Here is a 19,476-nt window from a genome sequence, read left to right as displayed (position 1 = left end):
GAAGGAGACAGGAGTGGGCTGTAAGGGTCCAGTAACAAGCCTAAATCAGGGCTTTGCCTAAAGCATGGGTGAGGAACTGGTGACCCTCCAGATGTTAAAGCATAAATCTGTAATGTATGCTTTAATTGAGATTCCTGCTTTGCAAGGGGTTGGACCAGATGATCCTCAGGGTCCCTTCCAATTCTACAGTTTTATAAACCTGTGACTACCAACTTACATCAGCTCCATCAATGCTCAGGGATGATGGTGTCTTTTGTCCAGCATCAATCATTTCGAAGCCCTAGGTTACCCCTTTGGCCTATGGGTACCCACAGAGTTCCTGAGATGAGATTTGAACTGTTAGTCTTCCAATAAAGTTCACCCCCCCTTTGATTAAGAACACTAATATTTATCCCAGGGAATATCAAACAGTAACAAAATCCATATAAACATGGGGATAAAGTCCAACAGAGGAATCGAAACGGCTTCCCTGTCAAATAAACAAATCCTGCCATCAATTCCAATTATCAGGTAGTCCTCAGATCACCTATAATTATATATGAAATATATTCATACCTTAGTTCATAAAATATTCCTTGTCTTAATTCCCTTCTGAAGCCTTTAGACTTTTGCATTTGTTCTTATAGTAATACAATATCCCACACTTGTGTGTATCATCGCTCAACTGCAGACCCCTCTTCTGTTTTTCATGTCCAGGTTATAAATGGCCTAGCAATCTTCAAGAGGAAAATTGTTAGCTCCTTAACCGTTACTTCTGCCAAATCATTTTGAAAGACTGCTTATATAAATGTAGGACTCACCTAAAAGCATTTAACCAGAATGATTGGAGCCTTGTACACTGCCACCACATGTGGAAAGATGTTTCAACCTCTGCGACTCCAACTGAGATGATTATATATCCTACTGAAAGTGAAATACCATCTCAGTGAAACTTTAAATGTGTTCTCCCTGATCCTTGATGACATAGATGGAAATGGCTCCCCCCCCCAAAAAAAGTTCATACTTTTAACCTACACTCTACACTCTCTAAGGCTGTAGAGCAGCTGTAGAGGATGAACAAGTAACTGTACAGGCCTCTTCCCTCACCTTTCATTTGCTGAATACTGCAAGTCCTTGTCCAGCCTTCATTAAAGCTCTCCTCCACATTCAACACTAGAATTAGGATGCTGATCCCACACCAGATACTATAGCGATGCAAAAATACAAAAACAAGACACCCCCTCACAGCCCTATCTATGTGGAATTGATTCCATGTCCTCCTTTGACCCAAACCCACAGGCAATGCTAGGCTGCTAAGGATCTTTGATTAAAATTGTGGATGTACCACTTGTTGACTTTGGGAGTCTCCCAATTCAATTTCAGGCATGAATGAAGCACAGAGGAGCTCCATCTTGTCAATTTCCTTTAGCTCTTTATAACGCATAAGCGCCATTTTTGTGTGGTTTCTAATGTGGCTGTAAAAACACAGAGAAACTCATCAGGGCTGAGATTCACTGAATCATAATTCAGACAGGTACTGTAGCTAGAAATTTGGATGACAGAAAGATTTTATTTACAATTTTGGGGGGAAAGATGTGAACTTAGCAACACTGAAATGCAGATGGAATATGCGTCTATTGGTCCTCAAAGTGACCCCTGGGTACATGAGGCACAATCTTCCCTAGCAGCAATAACTTCCAATGCTATAGCCCTCTGCCATTCAAGAGCAATGATGCCCTAAAGTGAGAAACAAGATCCAGTGAGGAGCCACAGTATTTCTATGCACCCAAAGTACAGCAGACTGGGGGATCTGTGCAGTTTGGGTATGATGTGTCTGGTGTGCCACAGCATGCTTCACATGATACCTCCACAATTGACTGTGGGAGTTGTACAGGAATATGGACTTCTCAGAGTGTGTCACATCCTCCTGCATGCTAGGTGGGGCAACAAACATAATTTTTTACCTTTGTACACTGGTAGGCTAGTTTTTACACTTGCACAGCCCCCCCCCCAATCCAGAAAAGCAAGAGGCACAATCAATGTTCAAAACACACTGCAGCCAAGCAAAAACATTTGGGTGCAAAGCAATGTCAGTGAGGAGTATAGCCTGGAGACAGAGAAGTCTGAAAGGCCCTGTTTGGCTCTTGAGTTTGAGGTTCCGTACCCCTGATCTAGTCTGATAGAGCTAACCGTCCCCAACATAGGCTGAAGAAAGGAAGACTCTCTGTAGGAGTCAGGCTCTCTACAGAACAGGGTGTTATGGTGGGACCAAGCCTCAGTGAGTATTTCTAACCTTTGAGGAAGGTGTCTTCATTTAAACTGCAATGTTTGATGAAGAAGACGTTTGTGTATACAAATAAGTTTCATTTTGTGTGAAGGCCAAGACTTGCCTGTTATTACTTTAATAAAGCCCAGGTGTTTTTCACAGATACATTGCAAGGAAGCTTGGAAATATAAATGATATATTAATCACCTTCATTCTCTTTGTCCTTTCTTGCAGAGGAAAAAACCCCAACAGCCCTATTATAGACATTAAAACTTCGAACACTTGTCTGCAAGCCATTATTTTGGGATCCAATTTAATGCACAAATGATTGCCATTAAGACAAATCACTATCACGCTCCATCTGCAATTCAGTGACAAGTGTGGTAACAGTACAAGTGGCCACTACTACCCATGGGAATGTGATTTGTAGGAGTGTGACTTGAACCTTGGAGTCGTTGATCAGAGTACAGAACTCAATCCATTCTCGACCACAGCGGTTATGGTATATCCACCCTATCCAAATATAGCACACACAAAAACGTTAATCAGAGCAACTTAATGTGCAACTGTGGTTGTGAGGGTAAAACTGATAAAAAATTGTAAAAGCACCTACCACTTCAAAGTAAGTGCCATGGAAATTATTAATACAAGCCTTCTCCTGAGGCAGATCATATTGTGCAAAAGGAAACAGACCACATCAGAGGACCGTTGATAAGCAAATGCTGGGGCCCAGGCTCTTACGTTTGTGTGCAGACAAAGGGCCCCCTAACCTGGCTGAAGCTTGTAAAGCACGGGAATGAGAAAGTTAAACAAGAGTTAGAGTATAAAGTCTCATTTATCAGTTCTGCAATCACTCAATAAATGCACACAAGACACAACTATGCAAACAAGTTTAATGCACTTTGAATACACAGGAGGGAAACAAAGCTTTGTGATCACAAAAATATTACAAAAAGTAGTTTTGCGCAGGTGAACACACACCGGCACTGTGATAATGTAAGAATATACATTAGAAACTAATATAAAATATTTTTAAAACCTCTGCTAGTTTAGGTTCCCATTGTTTTTTTGGTAGAAAAAAAGGCATACTACAAAGTACTGAGAATTTCACTGCAGGAATGGCAAGCCATTTTCAGACAGCTTCTGCAATGTCCTTAAGATTTTTGTTGAGACACACACACACACACACACACACACACACACACACACACACACGTGCCACATAGATGAACTACAAAAAGGTTCATCTCAGCTGAAGCTGGTAAAAGTAGCCTCAGCAGTCAGAATTAAAATTGAGCAGGTCTAAGGATTAGGTCCTCCAAAAGCAAAACCACTCATTTTGTTTTCTAGCATTACAGCCATCCAAATTATAAAACTACAGTAACAACAAGAGCACTATCATGTAAAAAAAAATAAATCAAAAAAATAATAATCCACCCTGCTTTAACAGTGAACTCTGGTTCCTACCGATATAAAACAGTCTCAAGAAAGGAAGGCAAAGGCAAACCTGGAGTGTAACATTACCTTAATGTATTCCTTTAAGTCTCATTTGCTGTGTTTAGCAGCAACGACAATCTGATCTGCTAGAACTGAACACCAATGCTATGCTCCTGAGCCCTCCCACCCAGGATCCAGCACACGGAATGGCCCTAAGAATGGGGGCTGGGCCACAAAGCCCATGGCTTTTAGGAGCTTTCTTCCACGATGGCAGTTTGATCCTGCTAAATTGTGAACTGCAGCTCCAGAAAAGCCAGGCCCCAGACTGTGTAATTCATCAGCAATCAGAGCACAGAATCTTTTGAATTAACTCACTGGTTTTATCACTTTAATAGGTTTCGCTTTCCCTAAGGTAGGTGAAGTCTTTATACAGAATTGAGATTCTGTTCAGTGTTGAAAGGGAAACTAGCGAAAGGGATACTCGGCTTAAACCTGAGCCAACAGATTCTTTGAAGACAATTGCACACTCCTGTGTTTCCCCAGAATATTAACCAGGGCTGGCAGTGGCTATCCTCTCTTATTGAAGGGCCTACACTAACATGCACTATTGTCAACAAGGCTCAAACCATTCTCCCCCTCCTTTTCCATTATGTAGAGGAGCAGTGATGAATGCAGACCTTTGCCATCAGGGCCCAGGAAAGAAAACAGCAGCCATGTTGATTTCAACCCAAACTAGGAAACAAGCAAAGGGAAATGTGTGCAGGAGGGCGAGGAGAGTAGTAAGAGAAGTGTTTGCAAAACCAGAACCATCAGCTGGTAAGCAGATTCTGGTCTGTGCTTTTAAACAAATCTGTTTTCTGAAATTAAAGTGTATTTGATTGAGCCCTTTAAACATTTACTTCACACGCTGGCATTCATTACGCTATTCTGCTATCAGGCTTCCACATTTCAACAGTGAATCATAAAAGTAGGTAGGTGGAAAGGGTACTTCAGAATACTTCTCCAACCTCCTTATTAGCTGGCTGGCAGAAAGTAGAAAAGGCATACCTTTATGACAGCCTTGGAATGATACTGTAAAGCTAATGTACCACTTATTACGACTTTATGGTCTGTAAGCAATCTGAGGAAAAAATAATTGTGTATGAAATGAAGAAGCTGCAAAGTGCATAATGCCCATGGGTTAATTGCCTGAGAGGCAGGTCAGCCTAGGGATCCTTTTGAAACCCTCATCAGCTACAGGCTCATTTTCTGTTTGACATTTTGGATGCTCAGCAAAGGAGGGTTCAAAAGAGACGGAACAACTAAAGGTAGGAAAAGCTACAGTAACATAGGGCTGCCAGAATATGAAGGTATTCTTTCTGTTCCTATAAAGTACAATGATGGTAGTGGTGTAGAGAAACATTAAACATTAACACATTTTTGCCCCAAGCCATTAAAAACACTTCTGCAAAACATTTGCTTTTTGACCCTTACTTCCCTTGCTTTTATGTGTAAAGGGCTTTTCTTTAAAACAGTTCATGATTTTCTCCCTGCTGCTAGAAAAACACAAGTGTGATGAGATGGAGCAATCCCTACAGCAGCAATGAACTCCACCAGCATGCATGCAGATGTGAAACCCATGCTTTCATCTGCCATAGAAGTGCCTGACACTTCCAGATCTGCAAAGCTAAGTGGATGATCATGGTGCAGTGCAAAACATGCTGAAGAAGCTTGCAGTGTGCATGTAGAGCATCTCTGTCCAACCAACCATCTGGCTTAGTGGCAAAGTTCAGATTTACACACCAGAAAAACAAAATCCTGAGCTATTGTGTCTAATGGTGCACACAGATGTACAAGGAGCAAACTTCTTTTGACCCTGTGGGGTAAGCTCAATAACCCTCATTCTTTAGACTCTCTCACACACTCTCTTTGCAGTGAGCACTGGTTTCTAGGCCACCCTCACCCTTCTCTGCTGAGCTGCCTGTCTTTCTTGTTATCTTTAAAGTGCTGCTGGTAGGACCTTGCATTTAAACAATCATACAGTGCCTGACTTATTGATGATTAAAGAGCCATCATTTATTCTGAAGCTGAAAATTATTACAGGCAGAGGTTGTTTCATGGTGTCACAAATGTCCAGCCAGTTAGCACTTTGAGCAGCCCCTTCAGCTTCAAATTGACATGTGTAATATGGTTTAATGCAAATGAGCAGTGTGCCGGAATGAGCTGGGAGCAACAATCCACAGGTGGTGTGTCATCTAAACTTAAACGCATGGCTTAGTTCCCCCAAACAAACCAGGAGCATGGGTTTGGACAACATGACAAGTCAAGTCTTGTAGTTTGTTGCTCCTAGTATGATGCAGCCAGGAGCGAGGGAGGAGCAAAGCAGGGACTTTTGAGCAGTGTGCACCAGCATGCTGCTCATTCACATTAAACCACAGTTAAATATTAACTATGGTTTAACCTTACATGCAAACACAGCCGATGAGTGTGCTTTGAAGAGGGGAGTGGATTCTGTTTTTATAACTTCCCTTGCTACCAATGTCAGTGCCATGGGGGAGAGGAAACCCACAGAAGTGGGGATAGAATTTTTTTGTTTTGCTAAAACTCTATTCTTATAGCTTGCAGTGTTCTCATGTGAAATTCTACAGCCCATCTATATTTTGCTCACTTACTTACTGACTGCTTCATATTGAGACAGTAAACCCTCTGGAATGGCTCTTTTGTTGCCATTTGGTCTGATGGCTAGGTTAGCACTGTCCTGGCACATGGCTGCTGCAACAGCTGCACTGAAAGTTAATAATTGTCGCAGCAACCGAGGAATGGTGTTTACAGCTCCAGGTGCTGAAGAGATTAAGCAGCAGGTGCAAACCAACTGAAGAACAGCCAAAGCTCCAGTTTCCTGTTAGCCAGTTTAGTAACTAGCAAGTGGAGAACAAGAGTGCAAAGTAAACTCTTCCTGCCTTGTCTTAGGGTGGGAAGAATGGTCAGCATAAGTGACCACAGTGAAAAGTTAGTAATACACAGTAAACAGAGAGACCAAGCTCCATTCCATTAAGTCCTCTGGGAAGCCAACAATAATAGTTTCTAGCAGTTACTGCCATAAACTGTTACTGATTAAACACCAAGACACTTTACCTTTGATTTGCCAAGGTAGTAATTTGTGGGTACTTTCAGGCAGATATGAAATCTCAATACTCTGCAAACCCTACAAGACAGTCATTTTAAATACACTTTGGACCAGTTCTTTCTCTCTAAAGGAATGCTCATGCAGAACAAAACGTTTAAAAGGTTATGGAAAAATGTAACATCAGTGTGGACTTTGCAGCAAACTATCAAAAGCCACAGAAGACTGTAGTCTAGTCTCCAGCTCACAGATCCTTCCTGAAAAACCCACAAGATTTTTTTTTCACTTCCAGATTAACATTTCATAGGATTTCTGGCTTTCCCTCCATGGATTCTTTCATTTCTCAGATAGGAAACTCCTCAGCTCTTTACTGCATATGGTAGAGGGTAAACTATAGAGAGTAACAAATGAGACAGTATAGCTGTGTAAAGCCTCACTACATTAATTAAATTACTATGGAACACAAGGCTTCCAAGATAAACTGTAGAAAAGCCAGACAGTTTAGATTCTAGAAATGACTTCTAAAGCCTCACATAATTGAATTCTCCTTCATCCAATAACATTTCTATGTACATAGGAAATTTACGTCAGGCAGAAGGTTTCTACACTCCTCCCTGACATGCCAGTTTTCTATGTGCAAGGATTTTTTCTCTTGCACAGAGGAGCATTCCGTCATATGAGACTCCATTGCAGTCCTAAGCACAGCAGTCAAGAAACAGCTTTATCATCCCAGCTGCTGTTTGTGAAAGCTAGGCCTAATAAGGATGGCTTTTGTGGGGAAAATATGCTAGGTATCTGACAGTAACATTTGAGTGATAGCACACCATTTGAATGCCAAAAGATTTTCCTCATAAGCAGGGACCCCTTACAAGATTTCGTTACAACCTTCAATGGCTTGGCCTATTTCAACCTTGCAGTGTTTTATGCTTAGTCAATTTGGCAATAGCGGTTAGTCAATTTTGCTTACGTTAGCACGTTTGAATTGTGCTCACGACAGCACAACAGCATCCAAAATACCACAAACTAAGTGAGTGACTCCCAAAGCATTTTTGCCTTGTAGTCCCTAAACATCAGACCACACTAGTGTACCATGTGATCCTAAGTCCTTTACTTAATGTGAAAGGTGAGGCTTCTAGGATTCTGACAGGGAGCCTGTGGGCAATATTAAATAGTTTATTGTGAGCTACTTTATGTCACCAGCACATATCTATCTAAACTTGCTCGAGGTCCAGTTCCCTAGCCATCAGCCCATGGGTGTACACCAATTCTGGTGTACATCAGTATACAACAATTCTGACCAATTTCTGAAGGTCACTTATGCCCGTGACAAAATTTCTGAAGAACCTAAGTATGCACAACAAGAGAACATGGTATTTTGAACAGTTGCCTAGTTGAAGTGGACTCTCATTCTCTTGGGATGGGAAGGGAAGAGAACCAACATGTTTCCTTCTACAAACTTTGTAACAGAAACTTTCAGAAGATAGTTTCAGGTTGTAGATTTCTGCTTTAGCAGTGCCAGATTTCATTTCCTCTCCTAGAAAGTTAGTCAAACTGCCTATAAACACAAAGTCAAAGTCTGCACAAAATGGTGTTAGAAATACAGTTTAGCTGTCTCAAAATCAGACCAGAACTCTGAAAATTAATGCCTGTGTTTGCAGTAGTACATCAAGCTGAATTTTCAAAACATTCTGAAATGGCCTGACTCAATATGCATTAAAATTAACAGATATGCCTTCCCAAAATATGTGAATGGAAAGTGAAAACATGATTTAAATGTTCTTTGGAAAACTTTGTTTTTAAAGCCAATTTAGAAACAAGACAACAGGTTTTCAGGCATCTCTTTAACTAATGTACCCTTTTCTATTTCTCTGCAGTATGAGTCAGGAAAATTTGGTACAAATCTATAGGAAACTTCAGGAAGGATACAGTATCAAAATTGTTAACCCAGAAGATCTGGCTGTACCAAGTTAGAAAATAAACACCCAAAGCCCTCCGCTCATTGTACAGTCCAATGAGAAATACCTATGAAACCCAATTCTCCATGTACTTGTCCCTTTCATAGGTGACCATGAAACAAGGAAGTTATGCTTATCTTTGAAGAGAATCAATTATCATTTTGGCCTATTACCCTAGGACACACTAAGATAGGTGTTTAATCCTGCAATCCAGTACTTTCCTGGTAGGAAGCCCCACTGAACACCATTAAGTTTCATTCTGAAGAAAAACACTTAGGCTTGGGTTTCACAGAACTTTTTAAAGCAACCTTTTCCTAAATATAACCCAAGCTGTATCTCTTCCCTAGGGCAAACTCCTGACTTAAATAGGATGTTTATAGGCCTCAGAATTCAGAATCTAAAATGACAGCTTAAGTACAGCCCCCTCTGTAACATCATGGCAGTTTAGCCAGTGGGACCATGATTCCCCTGCCAAATCAGTCCCTAGCGTGGCATCAAAACTGATCAGTGTTTCCTCAGTTTGATTGTGTGTACATAAAGTATAAACAAAATGGCCTTTCTGGAGCAATAAAAAAAAATCACACTGAAGGAATAATTCTGGCCAGAAGAAGCATGGCTAATTAAAGAATTTGAGAGTTACAAAAAATACTTCTAATGGATTGTGTGTTTACGCTTGAAAATTGTGTGATTAAGCCAAGGCAGATGAGGCACATAAACCCTGGGCTGGGGGTTGCAGGGACCTCCGGAGCCAGTTAAAGTAGGGAAAGGAATTCTTACAACTACTATTAATAGTTAAATACTTCTCTCTCCTTGTCTCACTCTCACACTCATTCATATGCAGGTTATTCAGAGTTCTTCCATGACGGAGGAGAATGCCAGGTACTGGAAGAATTGAGTTCCGGCTGGACTGCTGTTGAGTAACCCCTCCGTTGTTTGCAGTGGATATGCAGCAGCATCTCTTATTTGCAGGAAGAGCTTTTACTGCACTAAATTATCCTATGAGTCACTGGGCAGCATACAGCAACTTGTTGCTTGTGGGTCTCAGCTGGCTTTAATGCAGTGGGTTGTCAAATACAGCATCAGGCAAGATGGAGACTTTCAGTTTCTTTTCAGGCCAACTATACTCCTTTGGAAGTTTGAACTAAAGAAGCAAAAAAGTTATTAGTTAATATAACTTACCATGATGTATGATACACAAAGCAAACAAAATAATACCATTAGACCCAATAGAAGCAAAAGTTTCCAGCTATCAGGTAAATATGGAAATCTTTTTCCAAAGTGTTCATTTGGGACAGAAGACTGTTATTTTATCATTATTTATTAAAAATGTATACCACCCTTCATCCAAAGATCACAGGTCACTTTACATAGATTACATAGTCAAGTATTTTTTTTCCTATTTCTACCACTCACTTGTGCATTACTGTCTTACTTTGCTTTCTCTTAATTCACCAGGGCCTCTTTTTTTGGCACCTGCTTAAGAAGGACTGAGTCAGTGAATTCAGAGGTTTTCTAGCCCAGTGTATCATGCATATAAGACTTCAGGGTACAGCAAACACGCACAGAGTTCAAGACATTGACAATTCAGTGATAAAACAGTTTTAAAATAGGTTTGATATACAACAAACACAAGTGAAACCCCACAATAAGGTAGTTGAGGAAGAAGCTGGTGAGACTGGCAAATAAAGGATTCATGCAAGGGTCATGGGGAAGTGAAGTCCCAATAAGCCTCTCAAGGTTAACATCAATCCCACATGAACGTAACAAGAACAGTAGCAAAACTAGAAAACTAGCAGAAATATAGGGACTTATGAGGTCCTGGTTATTGGGAACAAATTCATTCCCCTGAGGCTGACTTTGAAAAATAGGGGGGGGGGCAGAATTCAGGGACACATAGAGGAGCCTTACTCCATGCCAACAGTTCATTTGCTATTATGGAGAATGAGGGTCTTAGCTGAGGAATTGGGGGGGGGGTTCCATAGAACTGTCCTATTTCTTGGGTGCTTAATAACTTACAGGAGTTGATTGGGGAAGGGGCTAGTAAGAGGCAATCACAAAACTGGGGGTGGAGTCTGCCTGGTGGGAAGACTGTAGACTGGATAGACTGTTAAATGGAGAAGTCAATGACCATTGTGCACATTGGCTGAGGAGTGGTTAAGTTACATGGGCTTTTTTCCTGCCAGAACTCAGTTCCAGCAGCTCTCAGATGGGCACCATTGCCATTCAAAGAGAATGAGGGAGGTGTTCATGCTGAGTTCTGGCACCTCTTTTTCTAGAAAAATAGCACTGAGTAGAACATTGAGTCAAAGCCCTCCAAGGTAGTATTTTCAGAAATGCTCTCTCTTCCACATACATGACCAGCTAGACTGGTGGAACTGCAGGGCCCTAGTTCTTGGATGTGATAGTGGTATGAAGAGGAAGAGTATAGATGAAGGAAATTTCTATCACACTATTAAGCAAAGCATTTTAGAGCAGCCATTTGCTAGACATCAGGGTCTCTTCTGGGACAAGCTGAGCCTGTACAAAGAGGCACCCTCCACTTCAACTGCAGTGTAACCAAACTGCTGGTGCTGAACATGAAAGAAGTCACAGAGCAGCTATTAGACTTAACTTCTCAGGCTAAGCAAACCGGAGTTGAGGATCATCAAGTTCGGGATGATTTCACACTTAAGGATGATGATGTAAATGTTTTTCAGGTAAAGTGGAGGACAGAGTACAACTCTAAAATGAGTATACAGAGAAAAATGGTAGCTAGCAAAAACCCAAAGAGTGACTGAAGAAATTGAACTAGAAAATGTTTGAAGAGAGATAGAATGTATAGGTGTTTATATGTTAACATTACAGAAATCTCTTAACTGTGATGGGAGAGCTTAAGAGCTTGGAAGCTAAAAAAAACAGGAATCCTGGGTATAACAGAAACCTACTGTCAACAGAGTGAACCAGTAGATCACACTTACAGAAAATCAAGAGAAAGCTTACATTAGTGCTCTCCTTCACTGAGGGAAGATCATTCAATGGTAAACTTATTTTAAAACTCCTCCAATAATTTCTTCACATGAAAAAATGGTTAAAAAGTAATTTAGAACTATCATTTATTCACTAAAAACTTGAATGATCTTGAGATAAAGAAAAATTAGGGAGGCAGTAAACTTGGTGTAATAATGAAAGACAACTTCATTCACATTACTGGGTGTAATGGGAATTGGGATTGCTTGTGCGTAAACTGCAAACTGCTCCAAGCTGGTTGTATAGCTAAACCTTTCCCTGGTTTGACAGCCCTTACAACGCGACTGTCTCAGTCACTGGCAGAATCCGTCAGTGGGTGTTTCCTAAACTTCTTCCAGCATAAAAGTTCCTTGACTCCAAGTCTCCGCCTAGATTCTCTACGCGGAAGCTTTCTGCGCAGCGTAGGCGTGCCAAGTGGAGGTCCTGTGCTCTCTCTGCTGATCTCACTGGAAGAGTCTCGGAGCCTTCCCTCCGCAGTACTCTCAGCCTCCCCTTTCTTCCTGGTGTCCCCTGGATTTCCTTCCCCAGCGGAAGCTCTCTCTCTCTCCTTGCTGGTTCCCTCCCCTGCATCATTGGGGAGCCTTACCTCTCCTCTTGCCTCTGATGTCAGTTCCCTGACACTGGGTTAAGTATTAGATGCAAGATGAAACAGTCTTTTAACTTCATTCTTTTTGTTTTTGTTGCTGTAAAAAAACACCCCCCCCCCATTTTTGATGTTGACTGTTCCTCAAAATAGCTCTCAAATCCATTTTTAATCCATGTAAGAAGTGTGCCAAGCCTTCCTGCATGGTTTTAAGATTCTAGGTAACTCCGCAGTCCCTGAGCCAGCTGTCTTTCTGGCCCTGACCAAGAGGCAGTCACCAACTCCTCATATGATGAACCAAACTTCTCACTGACCTAAGACTTTGGGGAATGGAGAGGGTTCTCCACTGCCAATCCTGAAGACTGTTATGAAGCACCCCTAAAAATAAATATGAAGCATGCCTAAAAATAACTTTTCTATAGTAGCCTGCACCTTAAAAGGAAGTTTCAGTTTTGGCCAAGAGAGGCCCCAAGACAGACTCCATTACAGAAAACCAGGTGTGCATGTTCCAAGTTGGTTGTGTTATCTCCTTTGACTGTAAATTTCTGCCACCCTCCCCTTATCCTGTCAATTTAAAAATAAACAACTACTGTAACTTTCATTACAACACAGCCTTCTAATTCTGAGACTACAAAACTTCAGCAGTAAGAATTAAACAACAGGGCAGTTTGGGCAGTAGAAGTAGGAAAGGCTGTTCTACAAGCAGACAAACCTTGACTGGAGTCAACAGAACTGTGAGAATTAGGATTATTTGCTTTTCATGGCAATGAATGAATGTTAGGGAGGATTACCTTATGATATGCACATGAAAAACCATTAGCAGCCCCACAGAGGAGTCATATAAATGCTCTTACCACAATGCAAGACTGTCAAGTAAGCAGTAAAAAGCTACTGAAGGTGTCATTACAGACAGTCAAAGTCTATGTCTACATTCAGTAGACTATAAGGGATAGGAACTCCATCGGAATTTTGCCAAGACATCAACAACTGCCAGGGGAGTGGCTAGCATAGAAGTCCTAAAATAGAACATTCAATCTTTACCATCCCCAGTGCTCCGACCACATAATCTTGGGGTGGCCACATGAAGGACTTTCAAGGACTGGGTGATAACAGCAAAGAAAACATGAGCCCTGGATTTATAGCCAAGAAACCAGGCCATCAAACCATCAACCAAGCAAATCAACCCCCTGAATACAGAAAGAGTCCCTTTGGATATTAGAGTTAAGAAACTTACTTCCTCTGAAGAATTCAGATCTTCTAGGTCTTCCAGCATTCTTTCCACAAACTCTTCAGTCAGCAGGATCTGCAAAAGGGAGAGACAGTAGTTTTATTCTTTTACGCTCCAAGCTTCACCTAATTGCCAAGCAACAGACTCTTTCTTAGTGCACAGAGAAGAAACTGTACTGTTGTTCATACAGAAATTCACAAAGCCCTTGGAGGTTGGTTTGTTTCCTCCCCTAGTACCTACAAAATGCTGCAATTATTAGGGAATCTAGTTGTATCATCAATTCTCTCCCTGTGTCAAAAACTGAAAGCTTTGATTCAGAGAAGAAAAGCTAAGAATTGTGAAGAGAGATTACATTATCTGAAAAGACAGGCAATAGGAGAAAGGAGGTGCTTTTTGTCTGAAACACCATGAGCTAGCCTTAGGCTTCAATGAACTGATAGGAGGAAGAGGAGCAAGCTACTATTAGCCTGCAAACACATTTCCTACCAAATGGGTCAAATAATCTAACCTTCAAAGAACTTCTTTGTTAAACCATGCCTGAAATACCAAGACGTAATCCAGTGCTAATAGACAAAAGATATACCTGCCCTAGCAAAAATCATGTTTCTTCTGCAAGGGTCAGATAAACCAGATACACAAGGGCATTTAGGCATAGCAGCAAAACCCCTTATCTCCTACCCATGTTTTCACCCTCAAGAGTTCCTACAGCATGGCTTTTAAGGAGACTGTACAGTTAGCTATTATCAACAATATCTTTTTCACAGCATTCCTTACATTCAGCACTGTTCCTGCAGTGGCGGCACCACATTGCACTAGAAATTGCATGCATTTGATGTGCATGATATTAAAGGTGACATCTGCAGCAAATCAACATCACAGGCTGTCATAGCTCTAGGCACCTCATTTAATTTCTTCTGGGATTTAGAAGCTTAGAAGTTGAAATTGAACAAATAGGCCCTGTTCTTTGAAAAATGTTCAACTTGAACTGAGCACCACCTTTTGAGAATATTTAAGAGCTCCTAACAACAGGACACTATGAAGAGACTGGTAGCAGACAGTAGCCATTTATTCCCCTATTGGGGGGAAATTCCCTGTAAGAAAATGATAGGAAAATCTGAGATAAGTATCTCTGTTGTTCTACACACATTTAAAACTCTCATCCAAGAGGATCTTTTCCTCCCAGGGAAACTTTCAGCTACAACTAACATGGTAAACAGTCCCTAGAGCAGCAAACAGGCCCCAGACTATCAAATGGTACACACTATGGGGCTTTTGAAATGCCACAACACTTCAATAGACCTGGTGGCATTGTGCAAACAGTTCCTGCCTCACTAGCCTGCTGTAACTGGTTACTCAAGCTAGGACATGGTTCTGCCTTTGTATGGAGACTGTTTGTAAAACATACAACACCCCCCTCTACCTTACAAGTGTGCTCCGCCTTTAGCAACCAATGCTAGGTTTTCTAGGCTCAGGCAAACAGTGGACATATCTGGACAGCAATAACTAGAAATATGCTTTGTGAAAGACCACAGCAGGGGATGAAAACAGCCCTCAGCTCGGGATGTTCAGAGAAAGGCAATCTTTGAGACTGGGAGGCTCTGTTTAGCTATCATATTATGCAGTGATACACCCATCCTCTATAAGTCTCATTTTAAAGTCATCTAAGCCTGTGGCCCTCACTACATCTTGCAGCACTGAATTACACTAGGCAAGATGGAACAATGAGAATACTGTGCAAACACAGAAATGATGCTTTACATTTATGGAGAAGACATGTTTGTATTTTGAGGCTATTTCCCCCATCTTGCAGGATCAGCAGTTAGGAATTTGAATCTCACTTGCATTGACCAAGAGCACTTAAAAAAACACAACTGAACTCACATTTCTTGTTTACAATGAAGGCTTGGCATATACTATGCAATGACAAAATAGGAAAGCTGAAACATTTTCTACAAATGTAAAAAAAAGAAGCAGAAGTATGAGTGGCATGCCCAGCAAAACCTCTCTCTCATCCATTGGAGGGAGTCTCTACAGCAAGGCTAAAGGAAACTGGAGGTTTTGAGAAAGCAAAGGTAACTCTATAGGTCTGGTTGTTGATGCCAAGAAACAATAACAAATTCCTTAAAATTACGTTTTGTGAACTAATGTTAACAGGAAAAACTTGGCTGGCCAACAATAGATGTTCTCTGTAAAAAGGGTTTGTAACTGGTTGTTACCCAACCCCAGATGTATCCTAGAAACATTCTCATTCTAATAGTTGATCTCATACAGCAGGGGTGGGGAACCAATGTGGCCCATGAGGCCATTTCTCTCAAACCACGGCTACCTGCCAATGTCAGATCAGTGGGAGGATGGGGTTTAAGTCTGGCTTGGCTGTGTATCCTGTTCCCAGCAGGATGTAATCTCTGCCCATTTGCCCATGGGTGGGAATTATATTCTGCTCAGAAGTGCTGTTTGAGGCAGTGCATGTTCTTCTCCTACAAGTACGCAGGCAATGTGGGGAAGAAAGGTCTCTCACACTCTCCCCCCTGCCACTACCACCTGCTCACAAGAGAAGTGTGCAAGTGGCTTCAAACAGTGCTTTTGAGAAGCACTTTAAGAGAGCCCCATGCTCCTGTTTCAGCAAAGGGGTGCATAAAAGCACTGTTTAAAGGAGAATGGGGATGGATATTTCAAACAGCGCTTTTGGAACTCAGTACCTAGCAGCTGGCGTGAAGGAAGAACGATCCTCCTAAGAACTGGGCTTTCGGTGCATGTGCATTTTTGCTGAGTAGGATTCCCACCACCACTGGCTGATGAAAGGGCAAGCGAACCTGTTTGGTGCAGGACATCAGTTTGGTGCAGGAATGTAAGAGTGCACCCTGCAGGGCGCTCTCTCACATGCCTGAAATTAGCATTAAAAGAATCCCCCTCCCTAAGCACTGGCTAATGTGAAGGGTGAGCAATCCTGCTTGCTCTTCGAAACAGCAGCGAGGCTTCTCTGCTTTCGCTTGCAAAATATAGCTTTATTTCTCCCACCCCAAGCCAAGCAAAGGGGAGAGGAGAAACAAAGCTAGGTTTTGCCATCCTTCTCCCTTGATCCAGGTACCCCAAAGGTTATATTTTCATCACACATTGTCTGACTTCTTCAACTATGCTGGAATCCACTGACCTGTCCCTCTGTACACTACTTCCTCGGCCTACAATGGTGATATGGAGGAAAAGCGTTTTGTGGGAACAAGCAGTTTGTTGTTGGAATCCTGCTAATTATTTCACTTATAAAAGTTGCCACCTTAGACCATTCTTGCTGTGACATATTCACACCATCTAAAACCTGAGGAAGTATTTTTTGTCCTTCAGATCGATTGTTTAAGCCACCAAATGGAATCACACAAACTAAGGTTTATTAAATTAGGTTGATGGTCTGAACATGGACCTGGGCCTGGACTACTTCAAGAAGCCAGTTCACTTTCTGGACACCAGTGTGCTTCTATGCAATAAAAAGACAAGCATCACCTTATACCAGAAACCCACTGCACATTTGTAATCTAACTTCCACCACAAAGACACTACAAGATCCACTGTCCATAGCCAAGTCTTATTAAGAGAACTGCATCTGTTCCAACCTGTTGGACAGGGACTCACACCTTTAGGATTTACATCAGGAATTTCTTAAACAATTAACACCAACCCAATGAAGTGAAAAAGCAGGATCATCAAGGTTATACTTGTATCTAGAAATAATCTACTACAGGAGAGTCCCGTAAAGGGGAAAATTTGACAGAACACTACCTGTCATGTACAGCTCACAAGTAAACCATGTCTGCATAATGTCAAGGATCTACAGGCCATCCTGAACAATGATACTGTTTTCTCACAGGCCTTGAGTTGACTTATCCTTGCTTAAAGATAGCTACTCTCAAATTCAAGGTTCTGGTTAACATAGAAAGCCTGGAATAGTTGGAGCTCTGACTACCAGAAGGAGTGCCTCTCCTGCCCAGGGTCTGATATTTGCTGAGATCTTTTTAAGTAGCTGTACATGGACACAGACCCTACTGCAACCCTAGATGCCTGAGTGTTTATTAAGACAAAGTTGATGCACTATTGTAAGACCTAATGTTAAGGACTCGTGCACCTGCTCATATTGTCACCTGCTAGCAATGTCCTTCTACATAAAGGTCAGTCTCTATGCAAAAGACAAAACGTTTGCAAATCAGACACTAGAAATGGCAGCATTCAGAAACCAGTAAGAGTACATTTCAACATCCCAGAGCCCTGTTACTAACCTGAAAAATTGCATTCTCTGAAATTATTTTATAAGGAGACTCCAGCATGAAATTGTTGAAATAGAACCAAGAAGTCCAAGTCTGTTCAGGCTTGAATACAGACAATAGTTTCCTGTTCAGTACAAATGTTAACTAACAATTGCAAAACTTAGGATAATTATATTATCACCAATTGCTGCTTTTGTGAATGTTTTTCCCCTTCTCTTCAGGTTTATAGTTGTGACAATTTTATGTACTTGTTGCTGTTCACAGCCATTTGGCCCCCTTTTCTCTCTCTCTCTCTCTCTCTCTTTCCCACTTCTCTATACCCATACTGCCAACTGTGTATAATACTACATGTATCTGATGAAGTGGACTCCAGCCCATGAACACTTATGGTAATAGAACACTGATGCCATGGGACCCTTTGTTTCCAATTCTCTGCAATGTACCTACCCAATTCTGGACAGACATTGCCAAGAACAGTGCCTCCTTCCCTCCAACAGTGGAAGGGAGGGAGGGAGGCCTGCATCTTCATACTGCTAATGGACCTTCTTATATGAATAGCAGCCAGGAATTTAATGGGGCAAGAGCTTGCAAACTTGAGAGAGCTGACTGTTTCTTCTCTTGCTAAAAATGGGATGGTGCGGCAGAGTCATTCAAGCTTAGACTGTAGAATCAACCCTATGCTGGTCCCTGGAGAGGCTAAACATGGCTTAATAGTGCCTCTCAACACCTACCAGAGGGTAAGGCACTATTGCCTTGTTTTGCTTCAACAAACCTAGGGGATGATTTGCACAGTGCTATGTATCTACACAAATCTTGAGAAAGTGATAAAACTGCTAAATGCTTGCCTCTGGATAGCCTTACTAGAACAGAGCAATTGTACAATATTTTAGTCAGCTCTCTTAGTTTGTTCAAGCAAAAAGTAAAGCAGTTTGTGGTGGGTGTTGGTAATTGTGTTGGAATGTGCTTGTCACAATCATCACACTTCCCCTGTAAAGCTACACTACTCAAAGGAGACTTGAGGAAATGACACAAAAGACTCAACCTATATTGTTCCACAAACCTTTAGCATATATTGGTATTCCCAACATGCCACTGAGACTTGGGGAACTTTAAAGAAAAAAATTGTCATTATTTTATTGAAACAAGAAATTACTCTTCAGAGGTAATCTCAAAAACTGCATGTCAGAGACCCTTATTTTCTTATGAAATGCTTGGATAAGGATTTTTATGAAGAGAAATCCTTCTTTATCAACGTAACAGAATTTTTTGGGCAGGAAACCTAAGAGTGATTCAATGCACATCAAAGACATGGACCTTTCAAAAAGGTACATCAAGCTCCCTGCTCTAAAAATAAGAACCCAAGTCAAGGCCTGTTAGGGATTAGCCTTCTGTTAAATATTAAAGAAAAGTAGCTAACAGGAGGCAAAAATGGCTGAATAATAGGACATTCCAAGGATGGTTTTGAGTCTGGTTGGTTAAGTACAGTTGCAACTTATGTTTGCTTTTTTCACCTGATGCTATGGTTTTCACCTGTTTTGCCACATTTGTGACTTGTTTCCCTATGCTGTTGCATGCCACCTTGGGACCCTACATGACAAAGGGTTAAATAAATAAAATATTTGTTACAGCTGTTGCTATTATTACTGTTATATAGCCAAAGCTTGAG

The 19,476-nt window shown here is 41.3% G+C and overlaps 1 protein-coding gene across 4 annotated transcripts in view; it reads right to left on the bottom strand.

Moving 5' to 3' along the window:
* Positions 1-8,561: 8,561 nt before the first annotated feature.
* SUFU (SUFU negative regulator of hedgehog signaling) overlaps positions 8,562-19,476 on the bottom strand; it is a 69,693-nt gene continuing 58,778 nt past the window's right edge. For all 4 annotated transcript variants that reach the window (XM_082224829.1, XM_082224831.1, XM_082224830.1 and 1 more), the window contains 2 exons: positions 13,564-13,632; positions 8,562-9,881 (listed from right to left, as the gene is read on the bottom strand). In XM_082224829.1, the coding sequence (XP_082080955.1) occupies positions 9,792-9,881; positions 13,564-13,632 (159 nt within the window). In that variant the 3' untranslated portion in view covers positions 8,562-9,791. The remainder of the gene's footprint in view (positions 9,882-13,563; positions 13,633-19,476) is intronic.

Source organism: Podarcis vaucheri (assembly GCF_965113315.1).
Source record: "Podarcis vaucheri genome assembly, chromosome: 5".
In the NCBI taxonomy this organism is placed as follows: domain Eukaryota; kingdom Metazoa; phylum Chordata; class Lepidosauria; order Squamata; family Lacertidae; genus Podarcis; species Podarcis vaucheri.
The sequence above is the reverse complement of the archived record's forward strand: the minus strand, read 5'-3'. Positions and strand labels throughout refer to the sequence as shown.